At 35.0% G+C, this 27,565-nt stretch overlaps 1 protein-coding gene and 1 non-coding gene across 4 annotated transcripts; both read left to right on the forward strand.

Moving 5' to 3' along the window:
- Window positions 1–392: 392 nt before the first annotated feature.
- LOC106071582 (divergent protein kinase domain 1A-like) lies at window positions 393–27,437 on the forward strand. Of its 3 annotated transcripts, none has more exons than XM_056040549.1 (9): window positions 393–411; window positions 16,116–16,234; window positions 16,639–16,696; window positions 17,487–17,612; window positions 19,032–19,139; window positions 20,039–20,242; window positions 20,376–20,450; window positions 23,030–23,259; window positions 23,418–27,437. In XM_056040549.1, the coding sequence occupies exons 2-9, from the start codon at window positions 16,218–16,220 to the stop codon at window positions 23,833–23,835; spliced, it is 1,236 nt and encodes a 411-aa protein (XP_055896524.1). In that variant the 5' UTR covers window positions 393–411; window positions 16,116–16,217; the 3' UTR covers window positions 23,836–27,437. The 3 variants fall into 3 exon arrangements, with proteins under 3 accessions (XP_055896524.1, XP_055896522.1, XP_055896523.1); XM_056040547.1 differs by lacking the exon at window positions 393–411 and adding an exon at window positions 13,808–13,959; XM_056040548.1 differs by lacking the exon at window positions 393–411 and adding an exon at window positions 13,996–14,144.
- Window positions 8,284–8,354, forward strand: Trnag-gcc (transfer RNA glycine (anticodon GCC)). Its single transcript has one exon. It is a non-coding gene; the product is annotated as a tRNA-Gly (tRNA).
- Window positions 27,438–27,565: the final 128 nt, after the last annotated feature.

Here is a 27,565-nt window from a genome sequence, read left to right on the forward strand (position 1 = left end):
TAATTCATAATGTAAGTTGATAATTCATAGTGTAAAAATTTATAAAAACGCTAAAAAAATTGAGAGTCACTGTGTTAGGAGAGAAACAGGCTCATGTCTGCAAGGTATTATTTTAATGTCATTTTTCGTAGTGGCCTGATACAGTGATATGTTTATTGAATGGTCTCCCCTGCAAGCAGGCTTCTGTACTGTCGACGTTAGATGACGTAAAATGCTTTATAATTTTTTATCGGACAATAGGGCTGTGTGAATTTACGACTACTGTGTCGAGGTAGTAGTTGCGTTAATTTAAGTTCAGCCGATATATAGTGCATTGCATGTTAGTCTTCAGGGTCAGTGAACATGTGTGTGTGTGTGTGTATGTTAAACCAATTTTTGCATCGAAGGCACACACTGGAAATAGAGCTACAGGTAAGTTTAAATAATTTAGCTCGTATCTTATATCACGTCACTAACGTCACCTGTGGGTTCCAATATTTACAATGATTATATTCATTCACTCTGTCTGTCTGGTAAAGAGTTTAAACATGTTTTTCTTCCATTTCCAATTCTCGAATCAAATAAAAACTGTGTACCTGACAAGACATGAATCAATCAAAAACAAGATTACAAAGAGAGTTTGTGTTACACAAACTCAGAGGCGGCCCCCTTCGAAGTCGGATCTCTGTCGGATCTGCATATTCGCAAATAATATTCAAGAGGTGATTTAATTTTGATGTAAAATGTTTTACACGTTTTGGATGTTCCTTCAGAGTTGAAGATAATTACTTCCTAGTCCAAACCTCCCGCAGGACGACGGGGGATGGGAGCGGGCAGGGTTTGAACCCTGGGCCATCCATAAATCTGAACGACAGTCCAGCGCGCAAACCGCACGACCAGGCAGCCATCCGATGGTCAAAAGTAATAATGTTTCAAAGATTCATTTGCCGTAAATTTAAATTTAATAAAAAAATAGTAGATTAGTTTTAGTATATTAAAACATTACAATATTGATCAAAACGTTTGGAAATGAAAATCTACACTTTTTTTTTACACTTTAAGTTTAGAAATTGAAATTCTACATCTTAATCTAGTCTATTTTAGTCTAAACTAGATCTAGAAATTCTAGATCTAGACTCTAAAATAATTTTAATTAGAATATAAATCCAGATCTAGATATACTGTAATAAAAATCTAGATCTAGTTAAAAAATCTAGATTAGATCTAAATCAAGATATCATTCCTTTTTTAAACGCGAGTCACATAACGAGGCTTAATAAACATTACTATACCGAGTTCTTTTTTCATTTCGTTTGAAGAATTAATTCCATATAACGTCAGAGGGAAAAAAAAACACTACGTCACACGGCCTAGCTAGACTAAAAATCGCCTTCATCTATAAGAGCCATTTATTGAGTGTTCATAGACTTTGGTGCACCGAGTGCGTTCTTTAAGCATTTCATTTAAAGAATTCATTCCATATGACGTCAAAGGAAAAAAAACACTACGTCACACGGCCTAGCTAGAATAAAAATCGCCTTCATCATTACGAGCCTTTTATCGAGTGTTCATAGACATTGGTGCACCGAGTGCGTTCTTTTAGCATTTCATTTAAATAATTCATTCCATATGACGTCAAAGGAAAAAAAAACACTACGTCACAAGGCCTAGCTAGACTAAAAATCACCTTTATCAACACGAGCCATTTCTCGAGTGTTCATAGACATTGGTGCACCGAGTGCGTTCTTTTAGCATTTCATTTAAAGAATTCATTCCATGTGACGTCAAAGGAAAAAAAAACACTACGTCACACGGCTTAGTTAGACTAAAATATGTTTTCATTAATACAAGCAATTTTTTCGAGGGTTAATAGACATTGGTGCACCGAGTGCGTTCTTTTAACATTACATTTAAAGAGTCCATTCATATGACGTCAAAGAAAAAAAATTCCATTACCTCACAATAGGCTAGTAACGGTACCATAAAAAAAAAATGTCTTTATTTACACGAGATATTTAACGTGGGTTCATAGACATTGGTGCACTGAGTTCTAATAGATATTATTTAAAAAGGATCAAAACCACATTGTTTTTGCATTTTGTCTGTCAGTCGGTCTGTCCGTTATCTTGATATAAAAAAAAACAACTAAAAGTTATTTAAAATTGATTAACCTTTATTTTACGTTTCAAAACATCGCAATAATTTTTAGGTATGAACACAATTGAAAAGTTTATATAATAGATTGTTCCGGATGTTTGTATAAATAGTAAAAGAAAAAGAGAATTTCAGATAAATGTAATACCGTTAATTAAATTTTTTGGATGGTCTCGTATAAAAATTAGATGTACTACAGCCACGTGGAGAGATTTTCATACCTTACTTTGGTGTTTGGATTCTGTTTTCCTTAAAAATTGGAACATAATATTAACGATAATTAGATTTTTTAATGTTTTAGGTAGAAAGTTAAATGTACTGTAAGAGAGTAGTGAGTTAAAATATTTTTCATAAAAATCCGTAAAAACATTATTTCGTAAATGAGAAGATTATTTGTTTATTAATTAGAAGAGGGAGTTCAAACAATTATTTGGCATTAGTAGATTTTTAAATAAATTCGGAAATTTCTGGCGACGATTTGTAAGAAACAAAATCCGGAACTTTCTTTATCGATTACAAAACTTCTATGTTATGTTTTACAAGAAAATTAAATGTCTAAAAAGTAATTTTCAGTAATCAATTCTAGTAAATTACTTTTTTTAAAAGCCTTATGCGATTTCAAACAATCATTACGCATAATTCATGTTTTATAAAACAATATCCGGAACATTTTTACAATTAATGAAATATAAGTCAGTATAGAGATTATGATTTAGCATTAATATGCTATTTACATAAAAAACGGAACAACATATTATTGATAATGTGTTTTTGCAACGTTTAAGCATGGAAATTGAATGTAATATAAGTTAGAAGAGCAAACAAACATTTGTTGGCGTTGATTAGTTTTGCACAAAAAAATCCGGAACAATCAATTTTAGATACTTAAAACTATTGAGATGTTATGGGAGGAACATTAAAGGGTAAATCAGATTTTCAATAGCATTTAGAGTTCTAGTTTTTTAAATCTAATCGTGACGGACAGACCGACCAACAGACAAAACGCACAAAAATAAGCTTCTTTTATTCGGATGGGGGCACTAAACAAAAAATAAATAAAATCTGATTTTTAAAAAAGTTTAAGGAATTGGTTTAGTACCTGATCATGTTGCGACGTTACGCTACTGCACGAAAATCGCTGCATAAAAAGTCCATTTAAAAAAATGTGCGTGATATTTACATACAAAGTGCATTATTAGCCTTTATAAACAAACAGAAATGTTTTCTTTTAAATTTAGCAGCTAGTTGATCAGAAAAAACGTCTTTAACTATTATTTGTATTTGTTGTAAACATTTCCTGTACATTTTAAAAATATATTTGACTTAGTGATACTGAAAATACACATAAATTGTCCATCTTTGTTAGCATATTGTAACATTGCCTCCCTTACATTTACGTAATTGTTTTAGAATTGGTGTATTTTTATGAAAAAATCGCTTGCATAATTAATTTTATAAATTAAACGGTTTGCTTTTAGAAAACCAAAAGTAGCCGTTGCACCTAAACTTTTCAAGCCGGATTTAATGATGAAATAATATTTTTCATATCTCTTCTAGTTTTCGAGATCTGAATGTGACAGACGGACAGACGGACAGATGGACAGATGGACAGACGGACAGACGGACAGACGGACATTTTGCACAAACCTAATAGCGACTTTTTCCCCTTACGGGGGCCGCTAAAAATTAAACAATTAGCTAAATATTTATTGGTGATTAGATCTAATTATTTTATTTGATATAAAAATAAAAGAAATAAATGCTACTTAATGAGAGATTTTGATATATAAGCCTATGGATTTAATCCCATTAGTACGTTTTGATACGTTGTTTCTTCCACTTCTCATTCTTGAACTCAAGTTGAAAATTTGCATAATTATTCATAGTCGACGACAATGCACCAGACAATCCAAAAATTAACCAATTAGTTATACAACTAGTACTGATTAATACTCTGACCATGACCTTATTTAAATCGCTGTTTGATTTCATCTTTTAGCAAACCTTTATATGAAAAGAGAATAATAATAATAATAATAATAAAAACACCCGGCAATCATCGGCTTTGTCTGAGTCGAATGTGACAAAATATCTAGGTCTCAGCCGAGTCTACGTATCCAGTAGAGATGGGAATCGAACCCAACTTTCAAAGTTCTGGTTCGGTTCGGTTCGGTCAGATTTAAGTTCGGGTTCGGTTCGGTTCGATGACGAGTATAGTTCGGGTTCGGTTCGGTTCGATGTTATGAAATTATGTAATAGCGAAATTAAGTTATTAGGCTTAATGAAATGTAGCCTATTAGATAAAACACTTTCATTTGAATTTTTCATAAAACAAATACTTTGCAACATATAATAGGCTCATGGGCAATACTCATTCCAAAATAATGTTGCTTACATAAATTTCAAGGGTTGTAAAAAATTTCTTAACGAGTCAGTGTCTCACACCTATATATAGTAGGCCTATGGTCAGTTTTTTTTTTTCGAAACAGTGTTGCCTACATAAATTATAAACGTTGTAAAAGTTTCTTCATGGAGATAGAATCGAAGATGCGGCAGGTTTTCGCTCAAGTCGGCAAGGGGTTTAATTCTCTTTCCTGTTCTGATTTTTCAATAGGAGTTCATCTCAGGGGTTTAATTCCGGGCGGGACGCGGCGCTAAGCGTATTCTAAACTTTATCTCCTAGTAAGAAGAGAGAATTTTTAAAAAGCTTATATTTATGTTTTCTTACAGAGCGCACTAGTCATTTTATTTTTAAAAAAGTCGAGGGCCATATTAAATCTAGTAATAAAGAAGCAGCCCTGACCAATAGTATTATGTGAGGGACATTCTAGTTAGGCCGACATATTGCACACGTACTTCTGTAATAGGCGTGATCTTTTTCTTCGTGTTAAGACGTCTCTGTCGCGAACTTTTTTTTCCTACATAAGTCGTCATTATAATGAATAGCAATAAACGGAAGAAATTCGACTATTATGAGACAAAAAATTCAGAAGAATCACACTAGCGGAGATGTTTAAAAATGTGTTCTTCAAAACGTTTTGACCCGTATTGTTGCATACGCGCCTCGCAAAAGCAGTCTACATTTAACAAGGTCTTATTAGAAGATATTCCTACTTAATATATTTTCATTTTTAAACATATAATTTTACTAATATTCAGATAAGTTACACTGAAAAGAAAACATTTATTTCGACGCCCCCTTTCCTTGTTAGTAGGTTTGTCGCTTACCAACAGCTAGTACAATTAAAGTTTATTGAGCCAATAAAGACGTTTTATATTTTTACTTAATAAACTTTAAAAGAAATTTCTTATGCGAGCAGCTTAATATAGCCTAACCGTTATTACAATATTCACATATTTAACTTGAGATAGAGATGTAATATTAATGAAATAAACTGATATTTAAACGAAATCTAGGTCACCACAAAACAACGTCTTTTACACGTTCATTTCTCAAAATTGTCTGCCGTTTCACATTTTCATTACTCTAATTTCATCATCCTCATCATACATGCATACACCAATCAATCGCTTAACCTCATCTTACCGCCGCCAGGAAACACACACACACACTCTATAACACAACTATTTGTCAGGAAGTTGCCTTCTCGCCTACCCCCCCCCCCCCTTTCCAATTCGAGGTACTCGCCATCCCCACACCGGTGCATTAAAAATACTGATGATCACTAATGCAAACCAGAATAATAGTAATAATATTCCTATACGGAATACTTCACAATTTTTAAACATACAACACTAAAAAGAAATGTTAATACCGTTATTTAGAAATTAAAGATTAAGTTTTTAAAGTAGTTCTAATATTAAATATTTATAAAAGAGATTCCGTTTTAAACTGATTTTACTATGAAAAGAAGATAATTAAATGCATTTTAAACTAGAATACATATGAACTTATTGAAGATTTATAACTACACTCTATAGTCGTCCAAAAATATTCTACTCTTAACTAACAGCCATTTCAATAAAAGTGACAATATTTTAAGATTGACTTTCTACTTATGCCTACTAGATCTACTGAGAGGGCGGGCTAATCGGTTCAAAAGAAATATTGCAAACAGCCAGCGAAAATTCAGGGGCAGGGAGAGTCGGCACGTATGGAATAAATAACCCATGGCGCGAGCTTTTATTTTTCTTTAGTTTCCAAAATACCCCCACCCCCTTTATCTATCCCATGTTTGGATAATGGAATCATTAAAATTAAAATAAAATATTTAAGCATTTTATTATTATTATTATTAAACTAAAAAAAAAAGGATGTAGAAATTGCAAAATTAGTTAGGTTAAGATAAGGAGGGTTCGTTCGGTTCGGTTCGTACCGAGCAGTTTCAAAGTTCGGGTTCGGTTCGGTTCGGTCATAAGTCAGGTTCGAGTTCGGTGTGTTCGGTTCGGGTTCGGTTCGTTTCCCATCTCTAGTATCTAGTTCATGTATTACACTTGGTCAAGACGAAGCCTTCTACCTCCTTATCATTTTTACATCAACTTTTGTACGGCCCATAATTTACCTTAAGCCCTTGACTTTTGTTTTCAGTATTGGACTTAATTGTAAGCTTCAAGCTATCCTTCGGAAATATAGATTAGTGCGTCCTATACAGTTTGAGTAGATATCGCTTGAGATACAATGTCGGGAGAAGGGGGGGGGGGGCGGCTAGCTGTTTGTTTCGAGCTACTTTGACACATGTCAAGAGATTAAAGCACAAGTCTGTCTCAACACGTTCCGCAGATCCTGGACAGTTAGTCACGTAGAGGGAGACCATAACAATAACATTAAATTGTGGAGTAAAACATGCACGACTAGATTGTTTATTGCTGCGCCGCGGCCCTCAAACACTATGGTATGTCGTTGTAGGGCATAAACTAGATCTAGAAGATTATTAATTAGTTAACGCAGCATAAATTATTAGACTAGATAATATTGACGACCATGTCAAAACCATCAATATTGGCTATGTTAGCGAAAAGTCCTTGGCTATGTTTTATCACGCTCATATCTGCAATATTTTAAGTTTCAATATCACTGCCTGGTATGGCAATATGAGCATTAAAAATAAAAATAAACTTTATAGAATCCTAAATGCTGCTGGTAAAATCATTGGCAAAAAAACAAACCCAATTTGGGCAGTTGTTTGAGACAAACATCTATAGAAAAGCTAACAAGATCCTTGAAATAAAGAGTCATCCTTTTTGTCAGGATTTTGTGATTTTACCATCACAAAAGAGATACAAGACACCGATAGCAAAGACAGACACAAACACTCTTTTGTTCCCCTGGCAATCAAATCATTAAATAAGAACAATCTGGTATAAACTTTGTCAATGTAAATTATGAGTGCGTCTGGTGTGAATGTACACTTTGGCTTCTTATAGTTATAATGTTTTTTGTTTGGTGTAATGCACAAATTGTAAGACAAATTTCCATACGGACAATAAAGATTATTATTATTGTTATTTGTACGATCATAGTACGATAGGCCTATAATAATATGCCACGGCCACTTCTCAGAGTGTAGATCAAGGATCGAGGCCAATCGAGGCACATATTTATGTATATATCCTCGTTCCTCGTTATGCTAGGACAAAATTGTAGCCTACTTCTTCTTCTTCACAAGTGCTATTAGAGTTTATTAGAGCATGGAATGTGTTGGCATTAAAGTCTGTAAGATCTAGCTAGAATAATCACTAGAATCTAGATCTACTATAAATTTAGATTAATTAGTAAACTAGATAGCTAAATGCGACGCCGCTGACCCCATTTGGATACAACAAGGCAGCTGCGTGGAGAGGGGGGAATCGATGTGTATACGACATCCTTCCGACCACAGCTAATGCCCAGGCATTCCTCTCATGGTCCATAGTCTCTTCGCTACTAGATCTAAAAGATCTATTTATTTTCCAATAGTCTTGCAATTATTTTGAACTAGATCTATACTAAATATCTCGAAATAAAATAATAATTTTACAGACTAGATCAAATAAGTTCCATTAAATAAACACTCCCTTACTCTTTTACATAGGTACTTAGATTTAGACTCTCGATAGAAAGGGGGGGGGAGGAGGGAAGCGTAGAATAGCTTGCTTTGATCTCCCGTGGTAAAAACGAAACTGAACGTAAAATAATCAGTTAATTACAAGGCATCGGTGGTCTAGTGGTAGAATACTCGCCTGCCACGCGGGTGACCCGGGTTCGATTCCCGGTCGATGCAAGGTTTTTTTTTTTAATTTATTTATTTATTTTTTTTTATTAATTTATTTTTTTTTAAATACACTTTAAAAAAAAAAAATAAATATTTTTTGTTTTTTTTTTATGACGAAGTCGATATCGCTAGTAACAATCTATAATTCATTTGTGAAAGACTTTAAAAAAAAAGCTTGTCAATGTTTTACCATGCTCACAGCAGGGTTTGAAAGTTTCATCATGGTTGAGTAATCTGAACATTTTTTTTTTTAAATCATGAAAACTGTTAGTAATGTCATTGGTAGTAAACAAGCTCAATTGGACTCATCTTATATTGCCTAAGCCTCATAAGCTGTCAAAAGGCAGGGAATCTTAAGGGGCGGGTAGGGAGACTCCAATACACTCGGCACCACGCCCACTTCAACTAAATATTGTTTACCTAATCCCCCCTTCCTCCCCCCCCCCCCCCCCCACTTTTTAAAAAAATATTTTCTCCTACTTATTGAACCACTGACCACCTGAAGCCCGCGATATTCTGACACTAATTTAGGTCACTGAATCTTTCACTTCCGGGTCGGGTCAGTGAACAGACGAGAGACAGGTTCACGTAGTTTCAGTCTTGGTGTTTTATCTCAATGCATTACTGCTGGTCATGCTATATCGATGTGCGACTCACGAGACCCGTAAACAATTACTTTTATCTCGTCAGCGATTGCTGGTGTTTCGGGATGGTTGGCTGGATGCAGGGCCGGTCTTAGGCCACTGCAACCTATGCGGTCGCAGTGGGCCCCGCGCTTTCATAGGCCACGCGCTAATTCTAGGTGTAATTATTAATTGCAAAATATATGCGAAAAATTCTTGGAAATGTCATGCATTTATTAAAATCTCATGAAAACTCATGAAAATCTCCTGAAAAATAGACAAAATTGTCATTTGTGGGCGCCATTTATTACAAAAACGCCATTCCTACGCGCGATAAAAAACGCATTGTCAGCTTTCCTGTAATAAAATGTAATAATCGGATGAATTTTCCCCTTAACCGGAAGTTTCAATACCTTATCTACTTTTATTGTCACTGGCATATAAATATGCCATAGGTTGCAAGGTTCGTAAAGTAAAGTTAACTTGATCGCAATTTTGTACTTAGTAAAGAATGAATAAAATGTAAAGTCGAATTTATTTTCTAATACAAAATATTAATTTTCACTTATTATCCTTATTCTCACCCAGACTAGGCAATCAGCTTTGCATAGGGCCCCGCAATTGTTAGGACCGGCCCTGGCTGGATGGCCATGGAATTTGTACCGAATCGCGGACACGTTGATCAACAGTCCAAATCATACTCGCTGACGTTTGCCTCGCTAAAGACGTTGCATCATTTTCTTCAGTCTAAGCAGTAAAAATAACTAATGCTAACTGCACAACAGAGGCGCCCCACGGAAATGCTTCAAAGACCAGCTTAGGCGTCAACTTTCCTTGGCTGACATAGAAGAGAGCAACTGGTTGCATGCGGCCTCAGAACGAGACAGCTGGAGGTCACTCACGAAGGCCGCGGGATACACCTTTGAGACCAAAAGAAAATCCGCTGCCGAGGACAAACAATAACGGCGAAAAAAAAATCTAAATCGACCACCTGCGGACAATGGTTATGCTTGCCCTGGAGTGGCAAAATATGTAGGTCACATCAGGGGCTGCGCAGCCACGGGAAATACTGCACTCCTCACTAATCTTCGGACTTGAAGACAAGCCTTATAATTAAGTATTTTGTTTGTTATCTTGAACAAAGGAATGAAATTTTACTTTATCAAACAAAATAATTACATGTAATAACCAGTAATTAATTGACAAATTCGTTTTTTTTATTAAGTCATGGATTGTCTGCGACCAATCAATAAATGTGCAAAGTTTCAACTTAATCCAAGAAGGGGTGTGGGAGAAATAACGTATTAAAACGTTTTACCAGACACAGGTGATATAAACTTTGTAAAAAAATTAGCTTGGAAAATCAATGAAATTGATACAGGGAAAAAAAAGCAGCTAGCAATTATCTTGTTTAGAAAGGGGCGGATGTAAAGACAATTGTTAGCTATGAAGACTTGATTACTACTTCTATTTCCGCTTAAAGGAGGTTAATAAAATCAATACATTGGTCGACTTGTGCTTTTCAGATAAGAATAGACTATAGAGCGTCGGGGGAGGGGGAGATCTAGGCCTCGCTATGAGTTAATCAAACTGTAGCCTATAGTCTCTTCAGCACTAGTGTATTGATTTCCTTTTGGTTGAAAGCATAGACATAAATAAATATAGACTGGACAAAGGAAATAACTTCATGTAACTTGAAAACATGTACATCTATTGTATTCGGATTTCCGAATTCTGAAAAATTGAAAAATTGCATGATCTTCAGTCTTAGAGATTAAACAAAACTCATAGACATAAATAAAGTACACAAAATTGCAAGTCACAAATTTTCGTTTCATAAAACTCTTTTATCGGCCAGTCTATATTTATTTATGTCTATGGTTGAAAGCTAAAAAAATAAAAAACCAGACTCACTAATCAGACAGCTTTGATTATTTGTTTTATAGTTTTTGAAATTTTTAGAAACAGGATTTTTACGTCCTAGAAAGACCTAATCACGAGGGAACTGATTAGAAACAGGATTAATACAGCGATTGGACCCCTCTGAGAAGATCACCACTGTAAAAAAACGCAAACTAAAACTCCATGGCCATATCACAAGGTCTTCAGGGCTCGCAAAGACCTTCCTTCAGGGAACAGTACCAGGAAAAAGAAGAAGAGGCAGACAGTGAAAGCGATAGCAAGATAACATAACAGAATGGACGGGCCTGCCATTGAAAGAGATTCTATCCAAGGCAAAAGACACAGAGGAATGGAAAAAGACGGTCAACAGATCTTGTGTGGTGCCCCATCGGTCCAACAGACTTAGGGAAAGATGATGGTGAGCCCTAACCTTTGGGATGACCAAGGACCCTGCAGGCAGGGTTCGAACTCTAAGACCACCGTGCCGATTTAAACAGGCGTAGCTAGAGTGGGGAGAGGAAGGGGTGAATTTGAAAATCCCCCTGGTCCCCCCGATGAGTGTTTTTTTACATTAAATATTGAATATTACGCAAAATGCGGGGTCCCCCAAAGAGGTCAAGCTCCCCGGGCATCCAAATGATGGCAAATTCCTAGCTACGCCCCTGGATTTAAAGGTTGTATACCATACGACCAGGCAGCTAACTTTAAACTTTCCCGTAACCAAACGTGCGATTCAAGCTAAAAATAGATCTAATTATATTTTGGTGCTGTATTAATATCTTCATTTAATTCCACTAATTTCGGATGTTTCTTGAAGATAAATCTACATTCTAAGCCGAAACCTCCCTACGACAGGGAATGGCAGCAGGCAGGGTTTGAACCCAGGACAATCGAGACGACCGAACGACAGTTCAGCCCGCATATTATATGGTACCACACGACCAGGTAACGGTAACCACCATCCATGGATGCACCTAGTTATTTTTTTTAACTCTTTCTCTCCTAACTAACGATACCAACGTTGATTCCACCAGAATGTGGTAAATAATTACGCAGAGAAAGAGTTAAAAAAAGAACTTCTCTAATTTATAAGTTAATTTTGTTTGACCTACTTACTTAAACTCCTCCCCGAAAAACAAAACAAAACAAAAAAGCATCCAATGGTTTCAAAATGTTTATCTTCATTCTTCAGTACAGAAGAATATAAAGTCAAGTAGAGATAATACAACAAAACACTGAACCATAATTTGCAAATAGAAAAACGAAACCTAATGAAATACTCAGAACGGCATAAGGCTTATATGTGTTTGTAAAATGTTTTTGTAAAATGTTTTACATGTCTCGGATGTTCCTTCAGAGTTACTTCCTAGTCCAAACCTCCCGCAGGACGACGGGGGATGGGAGCGAGCAGGGATTGACCCGGGACCATCGATAAATCTGATCGGCAGTCCAGAGCGCAAACCGCACGACCAGGCAGCCATGTGATTTCAACATCGTGATTGAAACTATTAATTCTTGGTGGATATAGTATTATGTCAGGCCTACTTTTAATAAAATACAATGTTATCTCTCTCTCTCTCTCTCTCTCTCTCTCTCTCTCTGTGACATTTTGTCTCCACAAGAAAGGGGCCTCCACAAAAAGATTAAAATATAGGCTATCCGAATTTCGACAGGTTCGAGCCTTTTTTTTTTTCTAACATTTTCTTTTCGCATTTTTTTACGGCTGTAAAAAAAATGTCGTGATTAAGAAATTTACGCATGTTGCATGCTTGGAATAAGTAAATAGAGCTCCGAATTTACGGCATTACATCTACCAAGGGGTCTTACCCTCCACAAACTCAAAAAATATGCATAGCCTATTAATTTTTTTTAAAAGGTGAGATTAAATTTACTAGAACTATTTATTTTTTCTCAAATATATTATGCTTTTATATATAAATATTTTCATTCGTAAGTGGATTTTTTTATTAAAGATTTCGATAAATTGTAGGGGCCTCCACAAAAATCCTGCACTGGGGCCGGCTCCATACGCTTAAATCCCCGCCTAAACACAAATCTACATTTAAATAGATGTAATTTCTATAAGTTCCAGATCTAGAATCGCAAATCTGTCTAGATCTAGGCATTGGATTTAGATCTATAATCTCCTACAATATAAAATTATTCGTCCTATGACCACTCATTCACTCATAGTCGCTGATTCTCCCACTAGCCGTGGAAGATAAAATGTAAAAATTTAACATAGGCCTATTCTTTGTTAACTGAAGCTTATGAAAACTAAGCCATTTTCAAGATCGAAACCGCAGTGGTTAAATTTACCCCCAAAAAATATTTTTTAAAATTTGCAATTGCTACCAAATATATTTTATTAACAACTAACGCCTAAAAAGTGTCTGTGCATACTTTAAAATAGGGGGTTGCTGGCCCTTCGTTGGTATGATGCACATAAAGATAATGGCACATTCCTCGTTCCATACGCTATAGGACTAATTTGTACAAATGCTCCTTCTTCCCTAGTGCTAGTAGATCATAAAATGGGTTGCTTGATCACGCTAGCCAGGAATGACTTTGCAGATTATTTGAAGATTTTGGTTAACATAGTCAGATGAAAGAGAAAAAAAAAGACAGAATTTGAGAGCTAGACGATTTGTTGAGGGAGGGCGTTGTGATGGCTACTTGTCTAATGCGCTTCAGTGTTTCTGGCAAAATAAACATTTTTACCAAATATTTCAACCGTAGCGTAGCACGGGTATCAGCTAGTCTAGATCTACATTGATTTATACCTCGATTCTTGATTTCTACAAATTTAGGTTAGTTGCATGTTGATCTATAATCTAGAACAAACCACAGACCTATATATATTATATGCTGCTATAGAAAGTACTGTATGAGTCTCCAAATAAAAGAGTTATCACTGCTAGATCAGATGGGTCACTAGAATCTAGACTCGATCTAGATGTATACTATATATATATAGATTATTATGATCATTATTTTAAATGTTATAGATCTATGTAAATAATCATTTTATAATTAATCAGCAGTGACAGACCTAATGTTCATATCTCCAAGTAGCCTATGTTCATACGGTACATACTACTACTCTCTGCCTCTCTATTGACTCTACTCTATCTGTGGCATTTTAAACGTCTCGAGAGACGATCTTATGACTTTCGCCTTTGCCACTTTGCCTTTCAAGTTTCATTTGCAACTTCTTGTGTGACTAGATGATAGATCTAATCATCTAGATATATTTCTAGATCTAATAGTAATAGTATTACTATTAAGTTACTAGTTCTATTTACAATAAGTTAATAACTTATTTAATATTATACTAAACTAACTTACTAAGACTAATCTAATAATTTAATACTAAATTGTCTAAATAATAATATTTATTAAATTATTTAAATATTATTATATTAATAGTAAATAAATCTAGTATATAATTTGATGACCTAATTACCTAATACTAGACTTAAATTAGTCTCTAGATCTAATACTAATAGTCTTATAACTAGACAGTCTAAATAAACTAATAAAACTAAAATTTTTTTACAAAGTAAACTAGTGATCTGAATCTGGCAATCTGGTTAGTTTAGTAAAGTATATTATATACTAAATTATAGAATCTACATATAATATCTAATTTACTAATAGAGGGAGAGTAATATAGACTCCTTCGATGGGAAGTTTTACCCTAGTTTTTTAATATATATTATTATAACTTAGATCTAGATATCTATCATCTAGTTTATAAAAAAATCGAAACAAGTACTGAAGTAGGGGCCTTTGCATGACTAGATTGTCTAGATTAGATTGACACATTACACATGAAATGAAGTAACGTCTGTATTATAATATTAATTATAATATATAATATATAAATAAGATAAGAAGATTGAAGATATTGGTATATTGTACCGATATATCTAAACATCTAGAATAATCTAGATTTGTTATTAATTAGTAATTAAATTACATTTCTTTTTCTATCCTAAGCATTAAGTCTGGGCACTCTGGGCTAAGCACTAGATCTAGATTGACTAGATCTAAATCATAAATGATAATCTTTTCAACTCAAGAATGATCAATTTAGTCTAATTCACTAATTACAATAATTCAAGTACAAATAGTGATTGTCTAAAAACTCTAATAATACCATTAGATCTAGAATTCAAAGTAAAGATGATTCTAGTCAAGATCTAGACACAAAAGACTGAAATATGTTAAAATTAGAGTCATTCTGTAAATTATAATTATATTAGATCTAGACTTTAGTGACCTAATCCTTAGATTAAGGCTTAGTGACTCTAGGTTTTACTTCTAGATCTAGATATCTGTTAAATTAGAATTAATAGTAAGGCATTGTCTCTGATTTCAAAGAGTAAGGATGATTGCAAACCCAGTTGGAGAGCTTTCACAAAGGTCGCAAGACACAAATTTGAAACCCAAAGAAGAGACCCTCCAAAAAGTCAAAATTTAATAAATGTATCTCATTTTAGACCTATATCTATGGAATAAAATGGAGATCTAGAAATCAAGTTGATTTTTTTTTACAGATCTTCTAAATATTATATCATACCTTATAAATTATAAGAAGGTGCAGTGGCTGAGTGGTTAAGTGCTTGGCTTTGAACCTGGGGTCCTGGGTTTGAATCTGTGTGAAGACTGGGATTTTTAGGGTGCTCCTGAGTTCACCCAGCTCTAATGGGTCATTGTGCTGGCCACATGACACCCTGCTCGTTAAACCGTTGGCCAAAGAAACATGACCTTAACATCATCTGCCTAATAGATCGCAAGGTCTGATAGGGAACTTAACGTTACTCTACTACAGTATTGGCTGAGTGGTAAAGTGGTTGGCTTCTGAACTGAAGGTCCCGAGTTCGAATCCTGGTAAAGACTGGGATTTTTAATTTTGGGATATTCAGGGCGCCTCTAAGTTCACCCAGTTGGGGAAAAGTAAAGGTGGTTAGTCATTGTGCTTGCCACGTGACATTTCGTTAACTGTGGGCCTCAGAAACATGATCTTTACTTCTTCTGCTCTAAAGATCGCAAGGTCTGAAAGGGGAGCCTTACTTTTTTTTTTACTTTTTTTAATGGACCATTTGGTGTGTTTATTTGTTGAACATTTAATTTTAATGACTAGAACTACAATCTTTACTAGGTATCTATACATTATAGATCTGAGTAAATAAATTGCTTAATGATGTCTTTATAGGTTTATGAAATGTTTGCGTTGCAGGTAAATAATTGGATAGCAGCATGTGTAGGATTTTGTTGGATTCTTTTATGCTATGGATGATGCCTTGAACATTGACACAGTGACCTTTATGTTGAGAGAAGGATGAGACTGAGACTAAGGTAGTTAGTTTTTTCCTTTTATTAAAAGAATACACAAACATCATCATCAGTCCTTTGTGTTCCTCGTGGAACATAGGGGGGGAACAAAGTGACTCGGTATAAAAAAATAACACCATTCTCCACTGTGTCTTGCTAGTGTTTCCTGCTCTTCCCTGCCCTCTTTCTCCCTCTGTATAAAGCAGAAGCAGTATACATGCAAGGATCTTCTTATATACCATTGAATAGGAGAACATTCATCCTATTTATTATACAGTTTAAAAGAAAAGAACAACTTAAAAATCTTGGTACAAGATAGTCTAAATTTAGTATTTTAATTTTTTTTTTCTTTTGTCTAAACATTAAATTTTGATCTGGTTCTTTTTAATTAACAGTTTTATTTACAAGCTTTAGTTTTATTTCTTCAGGGCAAGATGTCCTTCTGTACTTGGTGAATTCATTCTAAAGTGTTTGACTTATATCATTGTAAGTTGCTTTTCTTTTAATTCTGTTTATATGATTTGGCTTGCATTTTAAGGTCAAATTACCAGGAAGGATAATATGTATATTAATTGAATAAATTATTAATATAGTATCAATATAATTGTGAGATTTGGTTTCCATTTTTAATTGTTATAGAAAATAATAAATTATTTACTTTATCTAGCTCGAAATGTTTGAAATTATGTTAAAAAAGTTAGCAAAAATTATTAATTAGCATTTTTTATTTCATAACTTACGTTACCATATACATTTGTAGTATGGTGGCCAGTTGATAAAGCACTTGGCTTCCAAACCAAAGGTCTCAAGCTCAACTTCTGGTGAAGACTGGGAATCGATTTGGGATTATTGAGGATGCCCCTGAGAGCCCCCAACTCTATAATGAGTACCTGAAAAAAGGTTGGGAGTAAGGGTGGTTGGTGTTGTGCTGGCCACGTGAACCGTTATTAACCTCCTGCAATAGAAACAGGTTCAGGGGTACATTTACTTTTTTTTTAAAAACCAAGTATGTAGTCGGAAGTTTATAAAGTACTAATAACTTAAAGGGGGCGCGGTGTCTGAGCGGTTAAGCACTTGACCTCTGAACCTTCCTTGTTAACCGTTGGCCAAACCAAACGGATGACCTTAACATCATCTGCCGTATAGATCATAAGGTCTGAAAGGGGAACTTATAATTTTTTTTTTACTTTTTAATAAATTATTAAGTCCTAATATCTTTGTAACTGCTTTACATTAATTAGTCAATGTCACAGTTCACATTTGTTTGATCACACAGGTTGCTTTCACATTATGTCAACGTCACATTTGTTGTGTCCTGTGCATGGTTGTTGTGGTGTGTTTCCTCTGGTGGGCATCCAGCGACGGAGAGAAGTGTTTTGGCCATGAGTTAGTTAAGCATGTGGTGAGTGCTGACAGATTCTGTAGTTGTTGGTTAGCAAGTTGTCACATAGACAATCCAATCTATTCACCACCTGAGAAAGCATACATCAAGATTTCAAGAATGTCTGATCACTAAATAATGAGTTTTTAAAAACATGTTTTAATTTCCTCTGCAATTTTTTTTATCTTTCAAGTAACATCAAGTAACAAGCAATAGAAAAAAAGAATACTTTTTAAAAACAAAGCTTATCCGCTTTGGAACCGCTTATTACTGCCATTTATCTGAAAATTATGGGCTTTATCTTGCTTACTGCTATACAAAACAAAATTAACTAATTAGTACTAAATGATTAACTAATTCGGTAATTTTTGGATTGACTCGTGTATTGTTATCTACAATTTTGCAAAATTTAAACTTGATCTGAGAATGGGAAATGGGAATAAAACTTATTTAAACCTTTTACCAGACACACACACACACGCAGACAGATAGTTACAGTAAGTTGATATATGCTTTGTATTTAAACCTTTTACCAGACACACACACACACACAAACAGATAGTTACAGAAAGTTGATATACGCTTTGTATTTAAATCTTTTACCAGACACACACACACACACAAACAGATAGTTACAGTAAGTTGATATACGCTTTGTATTTAAACATTTTACCAGACACACACACACACACAGACAGATAGTTACAGTAAGTTGATATACGCTTTGTATTTAAACCTTTTACCAGACACACACTCACACACAAACAGATAGTTACAGTAAGTTGATATACGCTTTGTATTTAAACATTTTACCAGACACACACACACACACAAACAGATAGTTACAGTAAGTTGATATAAGTTTTGTATTTAAACCTTTTACCAGACACGCACACACAGACAGATAGTTACAGTAAGTTGATATAAGCTTTGTAAAAAAAAAGTGGAACTAAGAGGGATCGGGGTGTGAGTTTAAAGGGAATTTGACCAAAGAATTTACTTGGAACTTCATTCAATTTTATAATACTGTATCTTCTTCCTCGTTCTCATTGTTATGCTGGAGCGTTCAGATGACTAGACCAATACATGAGATGAACTGCGCAGTGGTTTCCAAATCAGGGAGCTCTCCATATAGTTTTCTTTCTATTGGGGTGTTTTGGGGCCAGTGTCTTATACGGGCCTCTTGGTAAAGAGAGCAGTTTTGGAGGACGTGGTCTGCATTCTCTGGTGATTCTCCACATGGGCAGTTTTCACTGGTTCCAATTTTGAACTTAAAGTACATGTGTTATAATACTGTATGCTTCAAGACATTTTTATGTTTGTTCATATTAAAAATTGAGTTGTAGGCAACCCTTGGAAGAGATGTGGAAAATGTCTGGCTGAACCTGAAAAGTTTCTAAGACCAAGAACTTTATTTCATACTTTTGTTATTTCCCCCAGTGCCAGGAATACAAAGAAAAGAATGTAGCAGGTGATATGTGTGACAGTCTGTGCAATGAGAAAGAAATAGACATTGGTTCTTGTACAAGTTACTCGGATATATTACAGGTAAGTCTTTTTGTTTGATATGTTTCTGACGTTTCTTCAGTATTGAAAATAGGACTGCTGGGGATGACAGCAGGCAGTTTTTAGTCTTGAATCATGGAGACAACAGAGTGCAAACCACACAACCAGACAGCCATTGTTTTAAAGTTCTAATATGCTGACTTGTTAGTGGAACAGAAATTCAGAATGAATTTGGTACTTACCCGCTATCTTTTGTTCCTTGTAAGAAAGTCCAATTTTTAAATGATTTCTATTAAACAATATCAAGAAGATCTTTAAGCCTATTAGAAGAAAAAAAAGTATCAATAACAAATTTCACTATCTCGACAAGCTAAGCTACCAATAATGCTATTATAAAGATTATAATTTGTGTGAAGGTCAAGGTTACTGTAAGTGTATAAGCAATATAAAATGTTTGCATTTCAAGAAACTACAGTAATTTTCCAATAGAGCTAAAAATAGTTCAGTTCGCAATGGGCATGGATCTTTCCAATAGAAGGTTCTGGTCCTTTCCTGTCTGTTGAAGAAGCTAATTTCATAGATGATATAAATACAAAGGAAGACAATAAAAAGACGGATCAGTCAATAAGTTTCAAGCTTCATGCTAAGTCTATTTGTGTGACTCTGTTATTAACATTAAGTTTGTGTTAATAGTATGTGTTCAATGTCTACAAAGGAAGACAATAAGAAGACGGATCAGTCAATAAGTTTCAAGCTTCATGCTAAGTCTATTTGTGTGACTCTGTTATTAACATTAAGTTTGTGTTAATAGTATATGTGTTCAATCTTTTCATGATTCTAGGGAACAATTTTGGCTTGATCATGATGTTTCTAATGTTCATATATTTTGTTCATATATTTTGAGTTGTTTTAGTAAATACTTTGTTTGCTTTTTTGTTCAGATCTTTCAGAATGGTGACCTCGTCTTCTCTGTTCAGAATGATCCATTTCATTCCTGGCTAATAGACAGCATAGTGGAAGGCACAAAACTAAAACGCTTTGTCTTTGATGTAGACAAACATATACAGAGCGAGTTGGGACTGACAGACACCTCGGCATTGATGAGCAGGATTATTGGGGATTTTGATTTAAATAAAGATGGAAATGTAAGTCTTAATCTAGATATACATACACTCTTTGACTTGGTTATGCAAGGGAGATAATTATACCAAAAAAAAAAAAAATAATTTGCATTTAGTACGAGGTATTAGCTTTAATTTTTCCCTTTTTTTTTTCCAGCTGAATCTTGGAGAAGCTCAGAGTATATGGCGTTTACTGAAGCAACCCTTTTTCTTAGCATTTTATGTTTTTCAGGTAATTAAACATATTTTATCTATTTTTCATATACGTTTTATATTATATATATATATATATATATATATATATATATATATATATAGAGAGAGAGAGAGAGAGAGAGAGATTATGATATATATATAGATATATTTAAGTACACTGGACTAAATGAGATAGTAAGGTCATTTGTCTCATAGCAAATCGATAAATTGAAAGACTATCACACATTTTATCATTGGTATACATACTGTTGCTGGAGCCCGTCCTTGCACTGGCGCATATAGTGCACCTGGTAATTAAACATATTTTATCTATTTTTCATATACGTTTTATATTATATATATATATATATATAGAGAGAGAGAGAGATTATGATATATATATATATATATATATATATTTAAGTACACTGGACTAAATGAGATAGTAAGGTCATTTGTCTCATAGCAAATCCATAAATTGAAAGACTATCACACATTTTATCATTGGCATACATACTGTTGTTGGAGCCCGTCCTTGCACTGGCGCATATAGTGCACAACAGTGCACTATTTGATCACTTCCTATGTATATGAAAAAAAAGAGACTGGAATTCTACCTAACTTGAAAGAAGAATACAGTTGCTAGGAATAGAATTTGTGTTTCTCTGCCTAGAGTAGCGAAATGTGAGGTGTTGCCTTTTCAAGAAGTTATATGGAGAAACTGTGAGGCGTGGTGGCTGAGTGGTAAAGCGCTTGCCTTCCGAACAGGGGCTTGAATCCTTTTGAAGATTTGGATTTTTAATTTCGGGATCTTCAGGTGCCTCTGAGTCCACCGAGCTCTAATGGGTACCTGACGTTATTTGGGGTAAAGTGAAGGCGGTTGGTTGTTGTGCTGGCCACATTACACCCTCATTAAGCATAGGCCACAGAAACAGATGACCTTTACATCGTCTGCCCTATAGACCGCAAGTTCTGAAAGAGGAATCTTACTTTTTTATATAGAGAAACTGTGGAAGGGTCATTGCAGCCGTTGGAAGACATCCATGTTGGTTTATGAAGACAACTGGTCTTGAGACAATTTGAAGGTTAGGAAACGACATGGTCTGTAAGCCTTGTAAGCAAGTGAAAACAGGTGGCGACTGTAAACCTGTAATCGTAGGCTAAAGACGTGACAGCTAAGACTGACCTATGTTCATTGGGATCATCTCACATCTTTTATCATCTGCAACAAATATTGTTAGAGTTTCCCCCCTTAGATTTATTACTACACATTCTCAGTTATTGTCTTTTTATTTCAGCATCCAGTCCTAAGTGTAACTTAATTTTCTGCTGTTGAAAACATGACTTAATTAATTTTTGAATACACATTTTCTTTATAAACCTACTTTTGTCTTAGCAACGCTAACGCTATCTATTTTTTGTGTGTTATTTAAAAAGTAATTTTCTTATCGACACAAAATGAAACCAGTGTGATTTCTTCTATAAAGATTGTTGTTATTATTATAGCTTTTATATAGCGCTACTTTCATGCTTATAGCATGCTCAGAGCGCTTTTGGTCCAATCTCACCTGTGGACCAGTGGAGGGGAGGGGGTTGTCACAGTCTTAGTTGACATTGCATGATCTGAAGTTCACATCATGTTAAGAGTTAAAAGACACGTGGAATTCCTGATGTAGAAAACAGGAAGTAGAATGAATAAAGTTGACTTTGAGTTCAGTCAAGTCAAGTCAGTAAGGTTTTGCTCCCGGTCCAGGAAGGTTGGACGTTGCCTCCTGGACTGGTGTGTATATATGTATATAGCATGAAAGTCGATGTTGATTAATTATATTTGAGAGTTGATTTCATTATGTGCTTATTGAATATTAAGGTATTATTCGTATTTCAATGGATATCTATAGTTGAAGCTCCAGTGTCACTAGTAGTAATTGTTCTTATGGTTACCTGCTGAGATGCGGACGTGATTGATTAGTAACTGACATATATTGGATACTTTTGATACCGCTGTTATGCGGATAGGATTGTTATTATTTCTTGACTTGTAGCACCAACAAGGAGTGCAGTATATTGTTATTATTGTAGTAAAATAAACTTCATGTTGTCTGCTGAACGGACTTAGGTCAGTTTGTACTATTTGTCTTGTCCCGTGTCTAGAGTACTTCAGGAATCAAGAACTCAGTATTACACCATTCAAACTTTCATTGACAGGGGTATCTAGGAGTTGGTTTTCCATGCTGCGTTTAGGCGCTCAGTAAACACAACTCTGCCCGAGTCGGGTGTCGAACCTCGAGCCCCCTTCTAGGTAGCCAAGCCAAGTTCAAGCGTACTTGGCCTCTCGACCACGCTTCCCACTACATGTTTTACATGTTTTGGATGTTCATTCACGTTGAAAATTATTACATCCTACTCCAGATGGCAGGTGATGTTGGCAGGTAGAGTTTCAAGCTGGTACCATCAAGCTCCTGAGCGCAAACCATAAAACCAGGCCGCCTTTCCTATCTAGTGCCAAGATTGTATAATAAGTACAAGACTGTTCTTTTGCTTTCTTATACATTTTCTCTTGTCAGAGAAGCTGATTTATTGTTTCCATTGTTTATGTAGACACTTTTTTTCCCCCAGGATTCAACAGCTGTTCCTCATTTGAATGGTTCCTGTGGAGGGATCAGCATTTGGCACAGACCCCACTTGACCACTGGCGATAATCTTTACCATTCAAAGGGGCCATGGCCACTCAGTCTCTTTTCCAGTCATGCTTACCGCTGGACTTTGCCCGCCTGGCACAAAAGGGCAAAGGTCATGCTCAGCTTGTTGGAGTTAGTGGAAGAAATGTACGAAAAGAATGGAGTCAGGTCAGAACTGTTTGATTTATCTTAGTCTCAGGTTATTGGCTTATGGTTGTGATTATAATTACATAAAGAACAAATCACACATTTTTGTCCCTAAAATTCAGTTGGAAAGTCAGTCTGTCTAGTTATTAAAAGTTTGTTTGTTGTTTTTTTTTCCCCAGATATCATTTGTGTAATGTCAGTGGCCTGACACTCTATCAGCTTCCCAATTATGAAGTCACTTTATCAGAGGAAGCCATGATGCTGTCCAGCAACCAAGTGGCCAAAAGGTTGGCCAACATCTCTTGCCAAAGCTCATCAGATTGCACTTTAACCCATCAGTGTCAAACCGTTTGTGAACTGACCACTGCTCAGTGCACAGGCAAACTAATTCGACCCACTTTGGCTTACGTCTGTGATATCATGCAGGATTATCTTCTGTTTGATGCCCCTCGAGCATTAAAGTCTACATTGACTCGATTAATTCATCGCTGCCAGAACATGTCTATGCATTTACCTAAACTTGATTTGTTACACTCTGTGGTGGTGGTCGATATCAAGACAGTTCTTTGGAATACACTCCAGTACTCTCACGCATAAATTATGTTTGAAGCTGTGTTTATAACCATGTTGATTTTTATGTTCTTTAAATATCTTAAGTTTGGTCAATTTTTTAAGAACATAATTTTACTAGTCTTATTTGCTAAGTATTAAAAATGTTCTTAAAGAATTAATGTTTACAATATATCTGCTAATTAATAATAATAAGGCTTGTCTTCGAGTCTGAAGATTAGTGAGGAATGCTGTATTTACCCTGGCTGCGCAGCCCCAGCTGTGACTTACATACTCTGCCACAGCCAGGACAAGCATAACCATTGTCCACAGGTGGTCGATTTAGATAATCTTTTCGCCGTCTGCGTCTGTCCTCTGCAGCGGATTTCCTTTTGGTCTCAAATGTGTATCCTGCAGCCTTTGTAAGTGACCTCCAGCTGTCTCTTTCTGAGGCCACATGCACCCAGGAGCTCTCTATCTGTGCTAATTGGAAATATTTAAAAGACGTTCTTACCGACAGAATACTTGGAACCAAGCTGTGAAATGCCAGTCTATTAAATGGAAGGATTCAACAGTTTGAAATTTTAAACTCTATATTCGCCATTTTTTAAAAAAAGTAAAGTTGGTTTGTCATTTAGCCACCTCAACATCATTCCATAGCTAACGCCCAGGCTTTCATTTCAATTCTGAAGGAGGCCAATCATACATTTAGCCACACCCCTAATGCCCTGTTCTGGACACATAAACTTGATGCTAGTTGCATTTTTGGTAACTAGATTTTGTTTTATTGTAATATCAATTTAATAGAAATGTTTACATGTACAACTTTCTATTTAAGGTTTATTTTTATTTTCATATATTTTTTCATTTCAAAACATTCTGAGGTTGTTTGTCTAAATTTTATTTACACTCTTGGTTTGTTAACATTTTGTATTTGTATACTTTTTTTTTTTACTTTTTTTTTCGTCAACTATCAAATGTGCAAATATCAGCATTAAAACTTGAAATATTTCATAGTGAATTCATTTGATCAATACCAGTATAATTATGATGACTCATTGGAATATATTGCCTCAGTATAGAAGTTGTGGAGTTAATTTGTGTGAAAGTTTTGGAGTTCCCATTGAGGCTCAAATATTGTTTTGAACATTAACTCATGATGTGAACATTCTAAATGAACAATTTTGTAAGAATATGAGAACTCTTTGGACTTACCACAATAAAGTAATTTGATGTTTACAGTAATGTAACAGTTAGTCTAGAATTCTTGCCATTTGTCTACATAAGAATTAGTAATATTTACATATATCTGTTATAGCAATAGATTGATCATTGTTTGGACAATGAGTACTTATTGTTTTTTGTAGTTTGTTTTGATTCTTTGATTGTTGGAATGGATGTATTTTATACCTCAAGTTCTTTCAATAAATAAACATGTTCTCAAAATGTATCAGAAATAGTGTCACAGTTTTAAAAGATGTGACATGATGTGTCACAAGTTTTAGGCTCTGCATCAGACATAACCTGACAGTTTAACAAACTATAAATTATATAGGTACCGGGGTATGTGATCAGTGATGGTAAACAGACATAGATGTATGTAGGTCACTAGATTTAGAAAACATATGTCAGGGATAAACAGATATTGATGAGAAATGAAATACAATATTATTAGAGTCTATAGGATGGCTGCCTTGTCGTGTAATATGTGCCTCAGGGTGTTGTCTTGATGGTCCAGAGTTTGGTTCCTGCAGCTTCATGAGTTTTTATCAATTTTAGTCAATATTTTATGAAACCATGTTCTGGTTAGTGTCATCCAAGTCAAGGGATTGTGATGTAGGAACTGTATATGTAGAAACTGCATTGATACTTCTGAAGTACCTAGCACAAAAGGAATAGTTATGGGGCTTCATCAAATTACATATGTAAGTGACATTGTGTCTAAGTGATTTAATTGTTCTGCCATTGATCTTAGTTCTTATTTTACAAGTTCAGCAGATACAAGCCTGACATCTTTAGGCGTAATCCAGTCCATAAGATAATAAAAATGATGAAAGATGAGAAAGCAGAAGTTTTAACAGTTTTATGCTGACCCACTAGACATTCTTTAGTTTTCTACACCACAGTTTTCTGTTATATTGTACTTTAAATTATTAAGAGAAAAAATGTAAGGAAGCTGTTACTGAGGCTTTGAAGAGATGAGAAACAATGCTAGGATTATTGGTAGAAAATTCATGATTGTTTTCATTAAGCTTTTTTTGGTAAGCCTATTTATGGAAGGGAAATTTTCTATATATCTTGAGAGATGTGAGATAGAATTTGTATAGTCAGTTTATGATAATTAGTGACAAGGAGTTTACTATCACAATAAACTTAACATGTAACATAAATGCAGCACCACGGTATAAGGGTTATTGAGAGGTGAAACAGATAAGCTCAGACGAGAACTGTTTGGAAGTCCCTGGTTTGAGTCCTCCTTGGACTGTATCTGTCCTTTCCTTTTGTACCTTGGGGCTATTATATAATAATGCAATGTGAATTCATGATTTGTTTCAGCACTAATAGCTTGTAAGTCCATTTCAATGTAATGAACATGCTATTTTTGTAGCGGCCCCCGAAAGGGGAAAAGACGCTATTAGTTTTGTGTGAAATGTCTGTCCGCCCGTCCCGTTTAGATCTCGTAAACTAGAGAAGATAGTGATAATCCGGCATCACAATATTTTAGACCATTCAAAGTTCTGATGCAACTGCTACTTTTTTTTTTTTTCTGAAAGCGAAAAATCTAATTTTTAAAATCACTTATGCAAGAAGTTTTTTTAAAGAGAAAAAGCTATTTAGTATGCATTATAAGTTAGACCTAATTTAAAACGAATCTTGTGAACTGCAATATTCTTGAATATTTTTTTTTAATTTGTGAAGATAGATATTTTTTTTTTTTTTTTTTGAGGATTCAAATAAGAGATTGAGCCTTTTCAAAACAAATACTAGATTATAAGACTTCAGTTAGGCCAAGGGAGGCGCAGTAGCTGAGCGGTAAAGTGCTTGGCTTCCGAACTGGGGGTCCAGGGTTCGAGTCCTGGTGAAGACTGGGACTTTCAACTTCGGAATTTTTGGGCGCCTCTGAGTCCACCCAGCTCTAATGGGTACCTGACATAAGTTGGGGAAAAGTAAATGTGGTTGGTCGTTGTGCTGGCTACATGATACCCTCGTTAACCGTAGGCCACAAAAACAGATGAACTTTACATCACCTGCCCTATAGACCACAAGGTCTGAAAGGGGAACTAGTTATGCCAGGTTCACATCTAACTTTTCATTCACTTGCACCTATCCTTTGATCTGCTGGACCGTTGGGGCACTACTCAAGATCTGTCAACCTTCTTTCTCCATTCTTATCTCTCATTTGTCTTTGATATAATTTCATTCGGATGTTCTTTCTGAAAATATTGAAGCTTGCCTGGGTGGACCACTTCGGGGCCGATTTTGAGTTTGTGTTTCCACACAAACTGTCTTTCTAACCTTGTTTATAGTTGAACCTCATGGGGCAATGTGCAGTTCATTAGAGAACAATTACCAAGAGATGGATGTAGAGTTGATATTGATAGTGGTTTATGATAATATATTTATGTTTTTTTTTTTCAGGGGCAGAGTTGTATAAATAAATGTAGGCTTATATCCGGTATATGTTTTTAAAAAAAAATTAACCTTTTAATTTGTTGATCAAAATTTATCAAATTTAAAATTAAATAATATTGAAACTTCCTAGGTCTGCTTCTAGATC

Source organism: Biomphalaria glabrata, chromosome 9 (genome assembly GCF_947242115.1).
Source record: "Biomphalaria glabrata chromosome 9, xgBioGlab47.1, whole genome shotgun sequence".
Lineage (NCBI taxonomy): Eukaryota > Metazoa > Mollusca > Gastropoda > Planorbidae > Biomphalaria > Biomphalaria glabrata.

Coding starts and splice junctions, on each gene's coding strand:
- LOC106071582 (XM_056040549.1), top strand. Junction 16,697..17,486: donor AGTGTTTGACTTATATCATT/GTAAGTTGCTTT, acceptor TTGATCACACAG/GTTGCTTTCACATTATGTCA. Junction 23,260..23,417: donor TACGAAAAGAATGGAGTCAG/GTCAGAACTGTT, acceptor TTTTTTCCCCAG/ATATCATTTGTGTAATGTCA.